The sequence below is a fragment of the Nylanderia fulva genome, unplaced genomic scaffold, assembly GCF_048542155.1.
Source record: "Nylanderia fulva isolate GAGA-0341 unplaced genomic scaffold, ASM4854215v1 Scaffold41, whole genome shotgun sequence".
Lineage (NCBI taxonomy): Eukaryota > Metazoa > Arthropoda > Insecta > Hymenoptera > Formicidae > Nylanderia > Nylanderia fulva.
In genome coordinates this window covers 218,252-238,707 of record NW_028190488.1, presented here as the reverse complement: position 1 = coordinate 238,707, position 20,456 = coordinate 218,252, and the positions used below count along the sequence as shown (strand labels likewise).

The 20,456-nt window shown below is 40.7% G+C and overlaps 1 protein-coding gene across 3 annotated transcripts in view; it reads left to right on the top strand.

The window, feature by feature from the left end:
• LOC114930055 (uncharacterized) overlaps window positions 1-20,456 on the top strand; it is a 72,319-nt gene that overhangs the window by 36,827 nt on the left and 15,036 nt on the right. For all 3 annotated transcript variants that reach the window (XM_085486255.1, XM_085486254.1, XM_085486253.1), the window contains 3 exons: window positions 6,524-6,581; window positions 11,957-12,172; window positions 19,179-19,513. In XM_085486255.1, the coding sequence (XP_085342381.1) occupies window positions 6,524-6,581; window positions 11,957-12,172; window positions 19,179-19,513 (609 nt within the window). The remainder of the gene's footprint in view (window positions 1-6,523; window positions 6,582-11,956; window positions 12,173-19,178; window positions 19,514-20,456) is intronic.

The following is a 20,456-nucleotide window of genomic DNA, read 5'->3' as shown; positions in this document are numbered from 1 at the left end:
CTATCACTGATTCATGTTCGCGCTTTTACGACGTCGTCTTTGGATGGCGAAGCGCAACGAAGGCTTGGCAAAGTGCGCCGTCTTTCCTGTCGACGCCATTGGGTTCGTCCGCCGCCACCGCCGTCGTCGTCGCCATCGTCGTCTTTTTATTTCTTCTCCTTTTTTTTTGGGACGCACACGTGTGAGGTTATCCCGCCGACGGTGACCCTGTCGTCCTCCTACCGTCGCCTCCTACTCCGCATTTGCTTTCCTAGATCAGAAATCTCCTCTCCAACGGAGAGATCTCCCCCTGACGCAACCTGGACGCGCCGCTTTGGAAGCGTATGCCAATGACGTCACGCGTTGTTCCTCTTCTCTTCTCTTCTCTTCTCTCCTCTCCTCTCCTCTCGTCTCGTCTCGTCTCGTCTCGGCCGACCTATATATCGGCGAGCGATTCGTCGAGTTTGCTCTCGAGTATATCGCACGATCACGCGTATATACTCCTCTTGGAGGGCGAACGCGCGAAAAGTCCAAGCGAGGAATCTGTCCCCTCCTCGATACGCATCTCTCTCGATGCGATCTTTCGACAAACATGACTCGTTCTCGCAACCTCCTCCTCCTTCTCTCTCTCCCATGGTTACCGCAAGGACAATCATCTTGCTCTTCGCAGGCGATGATGAATCTCGAAGCGCGAAGTCGACGTTTGCGCGCTTCTTGCAAACGCGTCAACTGTGACGACTGAATTTTGCCGTCCCGAGAGAAATCAGCGATTGTCTCTCCGTGAGAGATCCGCTACTTCGGTCCTGATGATGGCCGCGGCGAGGGCGTTTCACAACGGTAGCAGGAATTCGATTATAGAATCCCTGGGAAAGACGGACACACAACGAAAGAACGAGGTGGCGTTAAACGGTAAAAGTACAACAGGGAGGAAAATAAAAGCGTTTCGAACGAGGGCGTATAGCATCGGTAATTGCCGGCGGCCTTGAGACCCGTTCACCGTAGGAGCCTACGTGTATTTATGCGACGCCAGATTTGGTAGGCAAATGAGCCGAAATTGAGAGTCGCCCGGTACACGCCGAATCGCTTCTCGACGTTAGCGAGAAAGAGAGAGAGAAACAGAGAGGGAAGAGAGAAGACAGACGGTCGAATCGCGACGGCCGGTAGGTGTTTTGCCCCGGTTAAAACATATAGCGGAGAAATCACCGGTAGGCCACAATCATTTCCCCATTATCCAAAGAGCTACCCAGAAGAGGCAACTAAATCGACCACTCGAGCGAGCGTTCTCCGCGAGCAATCATCCTAACGGGCCCAATTCGGTCCTCCTTTTACGTCGCGACCGGTGCGGTCGTCCCGTGTTCCGGGTCCCCGACGAGTTTGACCTCTCCTTTATTTCTTATTGCGTTGTTTCATCGCTTTAAATGTGTTCGCTCGATTCATCTCGATTAAATCATATAGATTACGCGTTTCTAAAAAAAAAGTGTTTCACGAAAGATACTTCGCAAGAGAATTTTTGTTTCCTTCTTCTGCGTAAGCCTGAAGAATTTCCCTGCGTATATACAACAAATAAATATTTTATACTAATCACCTATTTAATAATTCTAATGGCTGTAATACTTCCGGGGAAACTGGAATCCACATATTAGAATAAGAGTTAATAACTATGTCCTTTTGCAATTTTATTTTATATTAACGGTTCTTTCATTGGGAACAAGATTACTGCTCATTCCTGTCACGTTATACATATATATATATATATATAAGAATATCTCATTTTGATAACTAATATTGAATAAAAAAATAATAATTTTCTTGAATTAAGCTTCTTTATCGCACTATGACGTCGAATTATTCCAGAAACATTGCAAAGAAAAGCAGAGTCGGAAAAGCTACACCGTCTTTTAACTGGTTTGAAGAGGTTCTTGTTCGTTAGAGAGTCGCTCGCGGAGCTTCGACGGACAATTCAGCATCTTCGCTCGCCTCGAAAGACCAAAGACAATCATCTCGAACGATCTCGCGGCGGTGTCCGGCCGCTGATTGGTCGTACACCGGCTACTGGACCCGGTTGACCCCTAACCCCGGCAACTCGCTCGCCTTTATCGTCTGGAATTGTTGTGTTGGTGGCCAAGAGTTGATACACAGCGCGCGCGAAGCTCCCGCCCGCGGAGAGATAGAGAAGACCTCCATCTCGTGTTGTACACGCGCGCGTAACCGTGTACTACACGCATCTTGCGGCACGACGCGGCGGCTGTAACGGTGGGAGCGGAATTCTGTGCTGAGCGACAAACAATTGCCGCCAAGTGGCTTAATTGCAGCCAACTAAACAAATGTTCCAACCGTATATCCATCCAGCCCGCGCGCAGCTTCTCTCTTCCCTTTCAACTCCCTCTCTATAGATCTGATTCCGTATATACGTCTCTCTTGTTGATGACGAGAGACGGGAGTAGAGAAGAATCTCCGCGAGTTAAGAATGTTCTCCGCGTTTTCTTCTTCTTCTTCTTATCCCCCGACTCTATTGTACGTTCCCACGTACGAATGCGTGCGCACGAATCGAGCGGCGCATTCGTAGCGCGGTAACGCTCGTTGCGTTATAGCGAGACGTGACCCCGGCAACGAACGACGCAACAGAATTCTCATCTCCGTGATCATCGTCCGGGATCTCTCGAACGAGATAGCCGGAGCGGAATCGTTAGCTCGACGCTTCCAGGAGATCTTAAACGGCGCGCGGCTGCTCTTAGCTTACGTTTTAACTCCGCTCTCTCTCTCTCTCTCTCTCTCTCTCTCTCTCTCTCTCTCTCTCTCTCATCCTCTCTGCCTCTCTGTCTCTTCGTTCTCTCGTACTTTATGTCTGGAAGACGCCGGGATCGTTTCTCATTCGTCGTAGGTGTATACGGCCGGCCGGTCGTGCGCACAGTGAGATTCCCATTTATCAGGGTACATCCGCCGGAAGTGGGGCGGCCCCCGTGCGTAGGTGAGAAGGAGAGAGAGAGAGAGAGAGAGAAAGAGCGTGGTAGCCCGGTATAGAAGTGGGAAGACCGGGAGTATTAATAAACTAATACCTGCGACACCGACACATCGGGGTCCTTGGGCGTAGCGAATCAAATTAGCGTGATGCGTTCGGATCTTGATATTACAAAAATAATCTCTATATATTTATGCATGACAATTTCGCAATTTCACGAAATTGTCGTTGATCATTTCTTTTGAGAAATTATTCGTTTCAATCATTTTACATCTTCAGCTTGTTCTCACGAGTTTTTATTATTAAATTTGTCAAATATTTTTTATAAGTGCGAGAGTAAGAAAGAGAGGGTTAATTTAATGCTGAAAAATGTTAATATTCCATGTATATAGGACTGTATCCATCTCACTCGTGTCCTCGTCGTAAATTAAACGCAATAATTCGCAGATATCCTGACGCATAGGATAACTTCGTAACGATCGTATTGATGGTATCAATTACAAGAATACCGCTGCGGAGAGCTCGGATCCGCTCGTCGCCGATCGACTCTTTCTCAGAAGGTAACCTGCCGCGATTATCTTTAATGATAGACACCTTGACGGTGTGCCCGGTCGAGCGAGATCGAAATAAACTCCGGTATAAGCGGCTCGCTTGATCGCGAGACTACTCTTCCAATCGCAGATACGAGAATATTAGATAATCCGAATTTATCAGAAAGAGGGAGGGGGAACGGCTTCTTTGTCGGGACTTTGTTGCGACTGAAATTTTATTCCTCCGTTCTTTTATTTTGTCATTTTATTTTGAAATTATATATTTTTATTTGTACTTCTTTCTAAATACCGTCTTTGAATATTTAACTTGTGTTTTTTCCTACGATGCATGAGTCGACTCATTTCTTAGATCACAAAGGTGGCTCATTATAATCGATAGATACGTATAGATACTTCCGCGACCGATTCTATGAAAATCGGGTTATATTAAATTCTTAATGAAAGATTCTTAAAATAACCTTCCGCGGATGCAGCTTGAAGTCAACGGTGTATTTAGAAAGGAAAGAAAGAGCGAGTGAGATTATATATATATACTCGGCCAATAAATTCCACCGATTATTAAACACAGATTCTGTGCTTTTATCTAATACCGATGAACTTTTTGAATACGTCGATCTGTATCGGCCGATTGAAAAATACAAATGATGTCAAAAGCAAACAAGGATAAAAATTCTATAATCCAAAGCAATTTTTTGTTGAAATTATTCATTAATAGTTTTTCAATATATTATTTTAATTATTACTTATGTACTTATGTATTCAAACAACATACAATTATATATATATATAAAATAAAATATAGCTATTTATATTATTGAGAATAAATTGGCTGAATTCGAAATGAAATAAATTAAATATAGAGAAAAGTCGCTGGTTTATACATGTAACTGCCGATTCTAAATTTGATACATTACTGATACGTATAAACGGGATATCTATCTTTCGATATAGATAAAAACAATGCGCAAAAAATCCGCCACATTTCGAGACATACTTACATTTTCTTCATATCCCATAGCAAACAAAAAAACTGTGCAAAATCGTAAAACGTGTTGTAAAATATATTTCATTATCGTAGAAATATCTAGGTACTCTTTACACCTACTTTACGAGAATTCTTCTCCTCATAGAAAATACAACCATATTCGTTTTTTCTTTTTTTTTTTTTAAACGCGACATTTCGTCGCGATTGGATCTCCTCGTCGCTCTCGCGATTTCCACGTTCGTCCGCGCGTCGGAATTTCTCGGTTACATCATCAGGAGTTTTTGCAGCGCTGCGCACACATTAATACGCACAGACACACACACACACGTATGCGCACACTCTCTCGTTCGCTCGTGCATCGTTTATACACGCCGCCTATGTCCTACAAGCCTGCTGGACAAAGTTGCGGCCGGTATCAATTGGCCGTGCTCTCCGCGTTGTATACCGGTCGACCTTCTGGAGTTGCAACACGAGACCTGACACAGATAGGAGAGGCTGTGCCGCTGCAGAAACGCGCAGCGCGAACCAGTCGGCCCAGGCATCGCGCACAGGCTACGTTAGTGCATGCCTTGCGAAACTGTCGGCCGGCCGTTCGTTCGTTTCAACTGGGGAAAAACCCGTTAATTTCGTCGGCATAAAATCAATCAAAGCGAGATAGAATCGCGCCGCTGAAGCCTGCCTCTCGTGCCTGCGACTCGATGCGAGGATCGATTAGAGCGTGATGCGATATCGCGGAACGCGGAGAACGCTTCGCGCTGCTCTTTTCGATGAAAAACGACCTGACCATATAGAGGGATCCTCCATTCGACACAAGCCTCGGCCTTATTCCCTCCTTTCCCCCCAAACGTCCCTGACCGCTCGATCTCGGCCAGTAGCATAAAAAAAAGAAACGCTTTTTTCTTGGATGAACGCTTTATAGATGTCCGTTTCCGCGTGTCACGAATGTAATGTATCGGTTATGTTGTAAGAAATTTCATTGGATTATACAATAAGATTACATTAGCATAGTTATCGAAAAATGACCTCAATATTATGTATGTGTTGCTACGATGAGGAATTAGAACTCGACATGCATAATAATTAATAATTTTTTAATAAACGTAAAAAAATCAATTGCATTGTATTAATATGAGGCGGTACTTAAATCGGATGGATCGATCAGATCGTATCTAGAAAGGATTGAGAGCCGATGCTTGCTCGCGCTACTGATTCGAGATTCTTGACGCGCGTTACCTTCGCGCGTGCAGCATCGAGGCGTAAGCAATTTGCGTTTCGACGAATCGCGCATCGCCGCCAGCTCTTGATCTAGGACAATAAAGTCCACGGTCTTCCTGTAGGCGTATGGTAACGCGAACACAGCCTTCGATAGCTTCTTCTCAACCGTATATATGCTTTGTGCCGCGATACAATGTAGTATGAATGAAAGAATTTGTACTTTACTTTTTTGTCATTTTTTCCCTTGGATATACATATTAGAATATGTCACGTGCATATACATATAAGTATAATATTGTTAACATTAACAGAAAATTAAAAAATTCTGAATAATTTTGTAAAAAATAATTTTAATAAAAAATTGCTTTAATTTATAATCACGAGAAAATTAAATTAAATAGTTATATCTATACTTTTGTAAAAGAAGATAATTATATTGCTTATTAATTATATATATCATTAAAGAAATAATTATAGATTCAAATATAACGCATCTACATTATATTTGAACTAGAATAAAGGATGAAATTACTTAAACATTTTTTCATGTTAATATATTTAAAGGACACCTCCTTACCAAAAATGGCATGGACGGTGCATAGTAAGATTGAATAAGGTCGCGAGCATCTGTCCCTGAGTAACGATGTGGTTAAGTCGCGGCTACGTTTGCGCGGTATTATCATAACCGGCAGTTACGGAAAATGAGTTTCGCGAACTTCTAAACGCGTTGGAAGAATTTTGTCCTATTCGTCCGTATCACGCGAAACCGTTCGACTATCTACGACTCAAGCAGGAAACGACGCAGAACCTAACGGATTTGTATCTCTGTTGCAGGAAAATATCTCGACCCCGGAGCCAGCCGACATATCAGAGGACGATCACTATCCAAACAGTGAGTAGAGAGAATCTTTCATTATCTATATCTCTCCCGTAGCGTAAATCTTGTCATATCTGATTTGGTATCGGAAGGGATCGGTCGTCCCTTCGAAACCCCTTTTATCAGGCTAAAAGATTATAAGATCCCGAAACAAGATTCAAAAGCGTATATATATGTACCTGCTGTGTGTGCACGCGTGCAAAGTCTCATTCGTCTAACACGTCACGTCACTTCGTCGACTCGATTCGGTTCTCGAGTGTTCTTTTCTGCTTCCGAGAGACACGTCCGCGCTTTTTTCCGTTTCTTTTCCCCGCGAGGTCAGGTTGTACACCGTTTCGGAAATCTTGACCCGAATTCTATGATAGCGCCGCACGGGCTTCTAAATTATTAAATCGCGTCTCGCACGAACGATTTAGACATCGTTCCGCTCTCTTCCTTTGTCTCTTTCTGCGTGTGGGTTTGTTTGCCGATTAATAAATCTCTACTCTCGTCGCCGAAGCGCTCGTCCGCCGCGTGTCATCGCTAATTCCACCAGGACGAACAAACGGAACCGCGCGATATGCTAGAAAATCTGCGGATTGTCCCTTTGAACTTCCCTGGTACACCGATTACGTGCGGTTGCGCGCAGGAAACGCGAACATCGTTGTTATAGTCGTCCCCGCGGAATTTACGCGAATTAATAGTAAGCTCGTCCGTACACTTTGTCCATCGTTGCGTTGCTGTTGCGCATTATTATAATAAGCTGAATTAGTCATTGATAGATTGAGCCTAGTCTCGCAATGTGTTCTAATGATAATCCCAAATCGACATACATATATAAATTTCATAATATGAAAGACGGACGAAGTTGGCAGTGTTTTGATAGATCATTTAAGACATGAAATTTAATATATATATGATTTTGTAATGAAAATATATCTTGAAAAGAAAATATGAAGTACATTTTTATTAAATGTTGCAATATAAATTTCTCGTCAAATTGAAAACAATAAATTATTTAAGATTATTCAAAATCGAATATCTAATATTATTTAAATTTAATTTTTCAGTAAATCTTACATAATACTTTAGCTAATAAAAGAATGTTTTGTCGAATGTCTGTTATTTGGCATAGCGCTTCTCTTACGATTGTAATAAAAATACTGGTTGTCTTCGAAAAGAAACGTGTATGAAATTATATTATAGATGTATTGTGATAAAAAAGGAATATATCAATGACATCGTGAGAAAGAATACGGAAAACTACATGCGCATGTTACGTATTTACATTGACACCGATTCGAACGAACTTGCTTGCATCAAAATTTTTTGTTTTACGTGTCGACGAACCTCTTTGAGAAAGGTTTGAAAATCGACTAAAAACTACCTGCTGGTGAGAGGTCAAAGATCTTCAATCATACAAGGCAATGAAATTATCATCGCGAAAAAAAATTGTGAGACGATAATAGCATCTAATTTATCATTGAAATACAAAAATTAAAAATATTTTTTTCAGTGACTTTCGGATCAATATAATATAATTTTTTCTATCGAATAAATTTTTTTCTGATTAGAATATTACTGCATTTGAATTCTTTCGTGTTAGGTAATTCTTCCTCCGATCCGTAAAAATACTTCGATTGTCTCTAATTTTGTCTTTAATAATTCTCAAGAATCGCGCTTTTAAAACAACGTATAGATAAATAATTAAACTTGTTGATTTGTTTTAAATTGCATATAAACAAAAAAAGGATATCTTATTTACCAGATAATAACTAGCAGTTTCACCAGTTTCAGATGTATCGGAATCAAATTTCAAAAATCAATACGTATGATATTGCCGGAAAACATATTTACAACGTGCATTACTCATCGCTCATCGCGCGCGAATATACATGCGTGGCTTTCATTGTATCGGTGACGATTTCGAAAGCTATCGTCATCCGGAATTTTATTTTTTGTTGTCGCTGCGTGTTATTATTTGTTTGCCGTTTCGCTCGATGAGATGCAATCCGCGTGCAAGCGGGAAGTACGCGAAAAGGCACATGTTACATTGTTCGCTCTAGGACACGAGTTCACCGATGCCTCGCAACGACGAGTCATTGCGTGTACGACGTTAAAATTGGCTCGTAGATCTCGCCTAGCTTCCCGGTAGATATCTCGCGAAGCGAATCGACGGAACGTCGTTAATCGCGCCGTCGAATTCTACCGCGACTCCGATCAATAAGTGTACAAACGATCTCCCTTCGCCGGCTCGATCCGAGGATAAATCATGATCCGCATACTTTGGTGGAGAGTTAATCGTAGATTCCATTCACCGCGCGGCCGCGGGTTGCCTGTATGAAGTTAGCCCCCCATTTTTCGAATTTTAAAATTTTAAAGGTTGTTCGAGGTTGTTCTAGACTTGTTCTAAATTGTTCCAAAAGATCAAATTTAAAAAATAAAAATTTTCGCGAAAAATGGAAAAAAAACGATTTTTTGACCTGGCCCCCCATTTTTCGAAAATCGAACTTTTAAAGGTTGTTCCATATTGTTCTAGTTGTTCTAAACATTGTTCCAAAGTGATAATTCCCTAAACAAAATATTTCACGAGATATAATAAAAAAATAGTTTCGTGCGCTAAAACAGTATTTTTACGTTTTCGGCTATAGTTATTATCTCTTAAACACCAAACTGTATATTTTAACTAAAAACGAACAGAACAACCTGGAACAACTCTCAATTTTGCTAGAACATAATTTTAAAGAGTACTTTACTCTTGGAAATAAACATATTTTTGTTGTTTTTTCGTGTTTTTCGACCGATAACGACGTGACAGCGGTCCCAAACTATACAACAATTACGTACTGCCATAGAACAACTTGGAACAACTCTCAGTTTTGCTAGAACATTATTTTAAAGGGTACTTTACTCTTGGAAATAAACACATTTTTTTTATTTTTTCATCTTTTTTGCCCGCTAAAGTCGCGATAGCGGTCCCAAACTATAGAACAATTACGTACTGGCATAGAACAACTTGGAACAACTCAATTTTGCTAGATCATAATTTTAAAGAGTACTTTACACTTGGAAATAAACACATTGTTTTTGTTTTTTCGTGTTTTTCGACCGATAACGTCGCGACAGCGGTCCCAAACTATAGAACAATTACATACTGGCATAGAACAACTTGGAACAACTCTCAGTTTTGCTAGAACATCATTTTAAAGGGTACTTTACTCTTGGAAATAAACACATTTTTTTTGTTTTTTCGTGTTTTTCGACCGATAACGTCGCGACAGCGGTCCCAAACTATAGAACAATTACGTACTGGCATAGAACAACTTGGAACAACTCTCAGTTTTGCTAGAACATCATTTTAAAGGGTACTTTACTCTTGGAAATGAACACATTTTTTTTGTTTTTTCATCTTTTTCGCCCGCTAAAGTCGCGACGGCGGTCGTAAACTATAGAACAATTACGTACTGGCATAGAACAACTTGGAACAACTCTCAGTTTTGCTAGAACATCATTTTAAAGGGTACTTTACTCTTGGAAATGAACACATTTTTCTTGTTTTTTCGTGTTTTTCGACCGATAACGTCGCGACAGCGGTCCCAAACTATAGAACAATTACATACTGGCATAGAACAACTTGGAACAACTCTCGTTTTTCCCGGAACAATCACCCAAAGGGAACTTTACTCTTGGTGTCAGAGTAAGATTTAACCTTCCTCCCTCTAGAAGACTTTTGTTGAGGTAGCCTCGAGAACCTGGCGATTGCACAATTGTAAATTTAGTGTTTTACTCTTTTTCGGGGTTCTTGATAATTGTGAATCCCCTTGCCTCTCACGATACTTATGTCTTATATCGTATTAGGTTGTGTCCGCAGTCCGAAGGTACTATGTATGATTGGTATCATACATATATGTATGATGGTATGGTAGGTACTATGTATGAGCGAGAGTTGTTCCAAGTTGTTCTATGCCAGTACGTAATTGTTCTATAGTTTGGGACCGCTATCGCGACTTTAGCGAGTAAAAAAGATGAAAAAACAAAAAAAAATGTGTTTATTTCCAAGAGTAAAGTACTCTTTAAAATAATGTTCCAGCAAAACTGAGAGTTGTTCCAAGTTGTTCTATGCCAGTACGTAATTGTTCTATAGTTTGGGACCGCTGTCGCGACGTTATCGGTCGAAAAACACAAAAAAACAAGAAAAATGTGTTTATTTCCAAGAGTAAAGTACTCTTTAAAATTATGTTCTAGCAAAATTGAGAGTTGTTCCAAGTTGTTCTATGCCAGTACGTAATTGTTCTATAGTTTGGGACCGCTATCGCGACTTTAGCGGGCAAAAAAGATGAAAAAACAAAAAAAATGTGTTTATTTCCAAGAGTAAAGTACCCTTTAAAATAATGTTCTAGCAAAACTGAGAGTTGTTCCAAGTTGTTCTATGCCAGTACGTAATTGTTCTATAGTTTGGGATCGCTGTCACGTCGTTATCGGTCGAAAAATACAAAAAACACGAAAAATGTGTTTATTTCCAAGAGTAAAGTACTCTTTAAAATTATGTTCTAGCAAAATTGAGAGTTGTTCCAGGTTGTTCTGTTCGTTTTTAGCTAAAATATACAGTTTGGTGTTTAAGAGATAATAACTATAGCCGAAAACGTAAAAATACTGTTTTAGCGCACGAAACTATTTTTTTATTATATCTCGTGAAATATTTTGTTTAGGGAATTATCACTTTGGAACAATGTTTAGAACAACTAGAACAATCTGGAACAACCTTTAAAAGTTCGATTTTCGAAAAATGGGGGGCCAGGTCAAAAAATCGTTTTTTTCCATTTTTCGCGAAAATTTTTATTTTTTAAATTTGATCTTTTGGAACAATTTAGAACAAGTCTAGAACAACCTGGAACAACCTTTAAAATTTTAAAATTCGAAAAATGGGGGGCTAACTTCATACAGGCCCGCGGGTTGGTGTTTTTGTCAGCAGGGTCTGTGTAAATTACCCGATCGATTAATAATCGTAACCAGCGTACAAGTTTGCCGCCAGCTGTGACGATTGAGCTACGCGGCCGGCCGATTTATCAGTTTCGGGTAATTAAACCTGTTGCGTTATTAAAGCAGCCGATTAAATCGAGTCGACGATGTTGTTGTTTTGTGAGTCTAATTTATTCGATGCTTTCCGCTCTCGGGCTGGAGTCGCTTCGCGAGAGAGCTCAGGTAGCTGATAAGTGATAATAGCCTCCGGCGCATGAGACTTGCCAGTGGATGACGAATGACGCGACGCGTTCGCGATATGACTATGCTCTCGTACGAGCAAGAACTTTTATTGGCGAGAAAGAGAGTGTGCACACGCGCGATTTTTCAGTTAATATTATACACATGATAATTTTTTTTAAACCTTGTTTAAAACCAATGGGTACTTTCAGTTTCGGCAGGTTCGCTTATGAAAGACCCGGATAAGCTGAAGCTGATGCTGCTCGCCTGGAATTATAATCTTCAGGCGCAGGCACAGGTCCAGGCGGCAAACGCCCTCTCGCCAAATAACTCTTCGACTACCACGGCCACCACCGTTGGCACACCTGTCACCAGCCAATCAGCCATTTCCACGGCAAACAACACCATTAACAACTCTACACTCACAGGTAATACCTTATTTCATCAAGCGAGATATACATATGATATCCTAAGTCACATGCGAATGTATTCGCAGATCGCAAATATAGGAACGAACAGTTTCAACATCCTAAATTGTTTCCTCCTTGATTCTAGGATATAAGATCTTGACGATTTCTAAATAACGATTATCCTACAATTATTTTTCCAATAGTAATATATTTATGATAATAGCATTTGAAATAGATTTCTCACACAAATATTTATTTTATTTTTATCTTAGCTTTTGCAAATTTTTATTATAAGATATACTCCAGGATTTAAAGTTGTTAACTGTGCGTTACCTAGTATATGTACGCGAACCCGTTGACGTTGTGGTGGCGCGATGTCGATCACGACTTTGTGGTTACGCGAATGCCACATAAGGGGAAAAAAAGGAATTCGCGCCTCACAAAATCGACAGGCGAGACGTTTAACGGAATCCATTACGGGACGTCTATACGTCTTTCTTTCTTTCTTTTCGATCGCGAAAGGACTCGACGAAGTTACGTACGCCGACGTCCCATTGATGTCGCCCTAGACTGACGAAATCCTACTTATGAAAAGAACCTTGCTCCGCCTGGCGTAAGCGCGCGGCCGGGGGCTTTAATGCTCAAGTTTTGCGTCCTTCTCGCGCGGCTCGGCTCGGCTCGACTCGGCTTGGCGCAACGCGGTGCGGCGCGGCGGAGTGAATTGCAGGTTTCGCGGGGCCAAGGTGTACCGGCCATTTAGCTCGTAAAGTTTTGTCGTCGCGCGCGACGTGACTAATGGATCGCCGGCCTAGAACGTACCCCGTGGCGTAGAAAGAGAAATTCGACGCGCGTCTCATCTGTATATGTATACATATATATATATATATATTGTGTGTGTGAGTGTATACACGCAAACCACCTCCTCCGTCGCTATACACCCACGCGCGTTCCAGCGAAATCTACGTCAGGGTGAATCACGGGGGTGAAGTACGCCGTGAATCCTCCTTCTTCCCCCGTTGGCGATGAATCAGTGCGGGCGGAAAGCCGTGTACCAGATGAGGAATGCAACCGATACCTTCGGGTATATCGATACCACTGGGAGTCTGCGGTACGCGCAGCTATATTTCATCCTCGTTCATTAATCCTTACGTAATCGTCGTCCGTGTGGCGGAAATTCGCATGCTTTCTCGCAAACGAATTGTAATCTTTATCTGAACGTCCTTCGAATTCGATTTAAAAAAAAAATAATTTTTTTTATTCTTGACCTCTTTAATTCGTCCTTTTTATTAATTTGTCGGAATTTTAAAAGACTGAGATTTTTTAATTATTAGATATATTTTTAATTATCTCTGTGTTGTATGCATCTGTGTGTTTATCTCAAGGAGGAGGAGAAAAAGTATATTCGAGACGTACTTTGATACCTCGCACTCGAGTGAACTGGTTGAATAAAGAAGCGAGTCATGTGAATGGGAGCGACGGATGTAACGTGGTAATTGTGTCGGCCGATGGACATTGAAAGTTGAATATTGAAAATTGCAGAGTGCGCGCGAAAAGTCCATTAGTTGCACTATTACGGTATCGCAAGTGGATTTCTTAAAATGATTTTGGATTATAGTCGAATACGGCGCATTGTTAATGCTTTTTTGGGTTACCTATTTTTTTTTCATGTAAGAGACAACGTAATCTTGTTCCAATATGTAAAATTATATATAATATATGAGAATTATATATACAAATGAAAATATTGTATACATTCTATATAATTTCCATAACGTATAATTAAAAATTACTTAAAATTTTCACGCGAAGCTGAAATTATATTTTGATAATACTTGATTTTTTTATTAAAACTTTATAATTTCATTAAATTAACATTATTTATATATAAGATAAAATTTTCAAAATTCTGGAAAGTTTGATATTAAAAATATCTCGTGAATTGCAAATAGATAGAAAATATGACTCAATTATCCTCATAATATCATCATTTTCTTCCGCTAATTTAGCTTTGTTGTACTCTAAACATCTTTAACCGCGAAAAGACATACGCGTTAATTGCTGCACACGTTCTTAACGTCACGATAATCGTGTAACGTTTTCCAAGGCACCGAGCGTTTCCGCACGGTACTGCGCGTTCCTTGAGACCCGTCTGTTGTTCAGTTAGACCAGGTTGCGGAAGGATAATTCATCGTACCCCCCCGTCTCGGTACGCCTCTTCTATACCTATACTCCCTGCCAGCTATTTGAAACTGGTTTCGAAGCGGGCTTCTATATCTCGGACGTAGTCATTGCGTAATGAACCAGCCATCGGCTGAAGAGACCCCAGTGTATGTATGTGTATATGCGTGTGTATTATATATATATATATATATATATATATATATATATACACATATATATAATATACATGCACATATGTATATAAATACATATGTACTTATAGATATTCATATATAACACGTATATGCGGATACACACCGAAGAACGGATAGTCCTCTTCTCGTTTCGTCCCTCCCTTCCCCCCCCCCTCCCACGTGATGATGGGCGCAGATTCCTCACATCTCACGCAGGACTTCTCTCATCGGACCCTGCTTCGTAGACTCGCGTTTCGCAAATCGATTTCTCGCTAGAGCCACTACTTCTGCCGCGCGATCTCGGGAAAAGCGACAAAGATCGTCTGATGCGAGTCCGAGTTCGCGATTTAATCCGAATTGCGATCTTTTAATATAGTCTTGCTCTCGCGCAATTTACATTTTCAGCCAAAAATTCACAGTCGTTCGTATATTCTCCCTCTCTCTCATAATTCTACATACAATCTATCTATCCCGACGAGTCAAAATTCTTAATATAATTTTAATTATATTTATATTAACGTACATATTTTTCAAATTGTATGTTATATAGAGACTCTCTTTTTTATATTTCAATAATATTAATTATAGCAAATAATTTTTTTCAAAGTAAACTGCAAAATGGCAATTTTATCCAAATAACTTTAGATTCAAGCTATACCAATCGATTTTTCGATAAAGCTTTGTCTACTTAGAAATCTTGATAAAAAAGACATAATGATTGCCGCGAGGACATCTTGGTTTCTCATCTTTTAATGCACTTCGTAGAGTCAGCGGTGTAATATTTATAATTTACAGCGGACGCGCGCGCAACTTTCCCGGGCGCATACGAGGCGCGATTATGTTTGCGATATGTCACAAAATCACAATATCTTAAGTACAACCGTTTCCGGATCTATATCATATATATATATATATATATATATATATATATATGTATATACATCAGAAGATAATCATATATATTTCTCATACACATTTACTCTTTAATGACTGCTTTTGCGGTAATAACGGATGTTTTATTTTAAATATCTAACTTTAAATTAGTAATGGTATTTAAAATACAGTCGCACAATCTATATAGATATATACATATAAATTATTGTCATCGCATTCATCGTCACAAAGAAAAGCGAATAAATGAATTAGTTCAAAAAATCCGATGAAAATTGTCAAAAAAATAAGAAGGTCAGATAGAAACTTTCGAATCAATTAAATTGAAATAAATGTGAAAAATATTCGCGCGGATCATCCGACTAAATTAAATGAGGAGAACCAAATTGACTGAATAAATGAATGAAACTCCAAAATGTATTATAGAAAGTCTGAAATTATGGTGTAAAAAGCGTAGTCAGAGTTAAAACTTCCGAATTCTCTCTCTCTCTCTCTCTTTCATATCGACGCGCACATACATGCCATCACGCGCGACGTCCTACTATGGTCAGTGACATTTATGAGGGACAAGATAATACGTCTTCGTCTATCGTCCTCGCAATTGCACGTTACCAAGCCAGCGTGGCTGGCATCCGAGCGGTAGACCGTAGAGTTTCATACCTGGCCCGTGGGTGTACGTAGCTTGTTTGCGAATTTTGTAACGCGCGAGGCTCATCGTGCAAGACAGCGGGCGGGGAGAGACTTGCCTAGAAAAGAAGAGGAAGTGCCTGTGGTACGGTCGTGGAGAGAGGCCGTGGTATTAGTTTCCTTTGCGGGAAACGCGCGCGCAAAGTCGAGGGAACGAGGAGGACGAAGTGGCGCCGGGTGGGGCGCCGCCGACTGATTTCAGGTTCAGGCCAAGAGGCGAGTTCAGGAACGGTGCTAGGCGGTGTGGGATTGGGATTGGTAACCGGCTTTCTAGCCTCGGCGTTTCGCTTATGTGCGTGCAGTTCCCTATCTTCTACGACTAGTCTCCGGCGGTACTCGACGTGTGTATACCGCCGCAGGCCCTCTCTTCGACGTGCAGCACAGTGCCGTACCCTCCTAGAGAGCGTGTTGTATGTACACGTGCACACGCACGCTTGTGCTTTTTTCCGTAAACCGCGCGCGTCCCGCATGCGTGTGCGTATGTGAGAATCCAAGTGCAGCAACCTCCAGAGGGCCGGCTGGAAAGTATGAGAGAGAAAGAGAGAGAGAGACGGAGAGATATAGAGGAGAAGGGATAGAAAACGCACGGTGTAGCATCGTCAGCACGCCTCCTGGACGAGGGTCCAGTTTCCTGGGTCGTCCGTTTGCGCGTTCAGTTACTGGTTCTACCGGAATCCTTCTAGAAAGATACGTTGGCGATCGCACCGAACGACTCGAGAAATCAGAATCGTGCACCTCGAGATAGCTGCGCCCAGATAGACTTGGCGCGTCTTCGCGCGGGAGAAGTTGAAGCACCCGGCGGAAAGTTGCCCCGCGACGATGTAAATGTTTCAAGACGTTGCCTTGCAACGCGTCCGCCTCGACGGCGAAGTGGCATCTTGGAGAAACTACGCTCGGAAGAATTCGATTCCAGAATGTAGATTATTTCGCGCACATCGCGCGAGAGAAGTAGATCGTGCGCTCGGATGAGATGAGTTAAATTATCAGCAAAACAAACGCATCACGATCGTATCGTCCCGAGGGATTCCTATTTTTTATCATCTTTCTAACGTGTCTCTAATATTCAATATATTTTTTCTAATATAAATACAAGATAAAATTGATATTAAAAAAATATTTTCTTTTCTTATATCCATCGTTCTATTGTCGTTCTAACTAAATTCTCTTTTTCGATATATTTGTATATCTTTGTATCGAAAATATAATTTGAGTAGCGTGTAGAAAATTAAGGCAACTTGTCCGCTTTGTATGGATGCGTCGTCATGTTTTCTATCGATCGTGCGAATGTAAAGCGGCAAACCGCAAGGCTGCCCCTTTTTTAATCGGAACCGAGGAGAGCCCCAGGTGGAAGAAGTCCGCGAGGCTCGTAGCCTCTTTACGATCCTCCTGCGGCACTCCCTGCCGACAATCCATACGCCTCTTCGTACATAGAGGCCTCTCTCTCGCCGGCCACGAGAGACCTCGTACCTGTCCCCGTCAACATCCTCTTCGTGAAAGCGCCTTTACCGTACGTTCTCTCCCGGGATCGTGACGGTAGAAGACCGCACCGCCTTTTAACACTTCGCACACGCTATCGGAGCTTATTACAGGTTTTGAGAACGGGTCGCCATTGTTATCTTCGTAGAGGAGAAACACGGTCTATATACAAGGGACGGGCGAATAACACGTCCAATTTTACTGTCATCGACACAATTGACACTAAATTTCAGTCTCTACCCTCCGGAAAAAAGATTCGACGCAGACTTGCCGGTTTCAAAAATTTAATCACGCGAAGAAATCGCGGTGAAATTTTTATTTCTAAAGGTTTTCTCAAGACTATCGATGCTTCGCATTTAAATCAATCATCTAATCGATTTGTACTTTAATTTACATAACGGAATGCGATGTGTATAAATATCAGTCAGAAAACATATGTAGTTATAACATTCTAACAGTTACCGCATATATGTATAAAATGCCAATACTATTATCGTAATTGAGACTATGATTCAAAATATAATATTTAATTACTGAGCGCGGTTACTTAATTTAAAGGCTGCGCACAGTTAATTAATCGATACTATCTGATTTTTGGCCATCTGTCAAAACTTTTCTATTTTCTTACCGACTTTATCATGTAATACTTATCGGACGTCTTATCCTAATATTATTGATGATCGAAAAATCGTCGAAAATTTCAGCTACTGATGGGAACAAGATTCTTTTAAATGATGATTAATTAACATGTATTATTATGTAATTAGTGTTTTTTTAATCCATCTTTTTTAATTAGACAATAATGAAACGCAAAAAACAAGAAAATTAACGATCTTATATCGAATTAATAATCATAATCAACCTGTAATATTCAATTGTTTGAAAGACACAGTAGTAATAAATAATCAATGCAATCATTTGATCTCTAAATTAATTCCTAGGAGAGAAACTAGAAAAATTTGGGTAATACAAGTGCTACACATGTTAATCGATCATTCCTAATCAATGTCGTCACGCTAGTTGAACGTATAGTGAGCTTATTATATTCACGGGATAAATACCACCCACGTCTCTCTCCTTCTCTCTCTTTCTCTCATTACTAGTATATATCTATCCGGCCGCACATGACTGGGTTTCTCGTCTGACGATAGCGTGGGAAGGAAAAAAAGTATTCCCTTCTTTTGTTTCATCTGCAACGTTCTCTATTCATAAATCGAAACAGCGCGCGGCAGCGATCTAATCATCGCGGCACGGCGGGCATTCAACGAGAACGTTATTATTTTCCCGGCGCTGCCCCGGTGGAAGATCCCTCTTTTACCAGATAATTACCGATCGCGAGCGTAAAGTGTTTCTATCGCCAAATTTGCATTATTAATTAGTAATAATTATTAAAAATATCATTGTTCATATTACAATCATTATTGATGCTAATAATACTAATAACGCCGAGAGATTTCAATAAATGACATTTAAATAATGATATAGATATTATCATTACCGTTATTAAAATGTTAATTATACCTACATTTATACGTACTCCGTTAAATAAAAAGTATAAAAATAACCCAGATTGCGGACACATGTGTTAAATCGTCACGTGACATTTGTTTTTGCAGATTCCCGAAACGGGTCATCCGAACTAGTAGATATGCCAGCGGGAACCGTCCCGAGTTTGGGCGCCGTGGCAGGCGTCGGCGGCGAGGACATGGCTAACTTCTGGGCATCTTACGCCATGAATTACAAGAAAACGCCGCCGCCAACGTCATCGGTGACGCCCTTGCGGTCCGATCGCGATCGAGAATCAAGTCCGCCCGGTGGCGAGGGTGCAGGAAGCGCCCACGATGAAACCAGCAGTAGCGGTAACAAGGAAGACGAGGACGATGATGATATGGATGTGGATGATGGATTAGACCCTAGACATCATGATCCGGAACGTCTCAAGGCGTTCAATGTAAGTATAAGGGTATAAATGGTGTGTACTTTTATTTATTTTTTTCTTTTACACGAATTATTTTATGAAATTTGCCCTCTTCAAAACCATTTATATTATTTTTAAATATTTATCGACTTCAAAAAATTTAATTCAAAATTTTTATCTTTGTTACCCTATATAATTTGCGTTGCAATTTCACGGTACAGTATATAAAATTATTGTACCTGAATTACGCGCTGTTGCATTCCTTACCGGTATGCAACTATCTTGGTAAGAAAAGTGTAGTTTATCCTTTGGATGGATTAGATCCTCGACAACGTAGCCCGGACCATCTCAAGGCATTTAATGTAAGTACAATTGTAACGCAGTCTTATTAATTTTTTTATTTTTTTATTTTATAAAATTTGCTCTTTTCAAGGTTATTTATATAAAATTTCTAAATATTTGTCGACTTCAAAAAAGTGAGTTAAAAATCCCTATCTTCGTTACCGTAAATAACGTGCATTGCAATTTCAGCGAACGGAATACGTAGGTATATATAAAACTAGTAACTAAATTACATGCAGTTGCATATCTAACCGGTCACTTTATACAACTATCGTTGCAAGAAAAGCGTCGTTTATTCCTCGGAAGGATCGCGCGAAAAGAAAAGAGAACGGCAACATGAACGGAGCATGAACGTACAAAATTAAGGCCGTCGTCATATTGGCGGCGCGTAGGGCTTTCCCGAAAAAGCCTAATTATCGTAAAGTTTTATGAGCGCGCGATCCGCCAGAGAGACGACTCACACACAGGGGAACATGCCGTTTCTCTCTCGGTTTTTCCTCGCCTTCGCTTCCTCGTTTCTCATATATCTCTTTTTTTTCGTCCGTTTTCCTCGTGAAAGCCAAGCGGTCGTAGTTTCGCGGTGGTTGCCGCTGGTGCGCCGGCCAGCTTCTTAATTAATTACAATTAGTTTAAT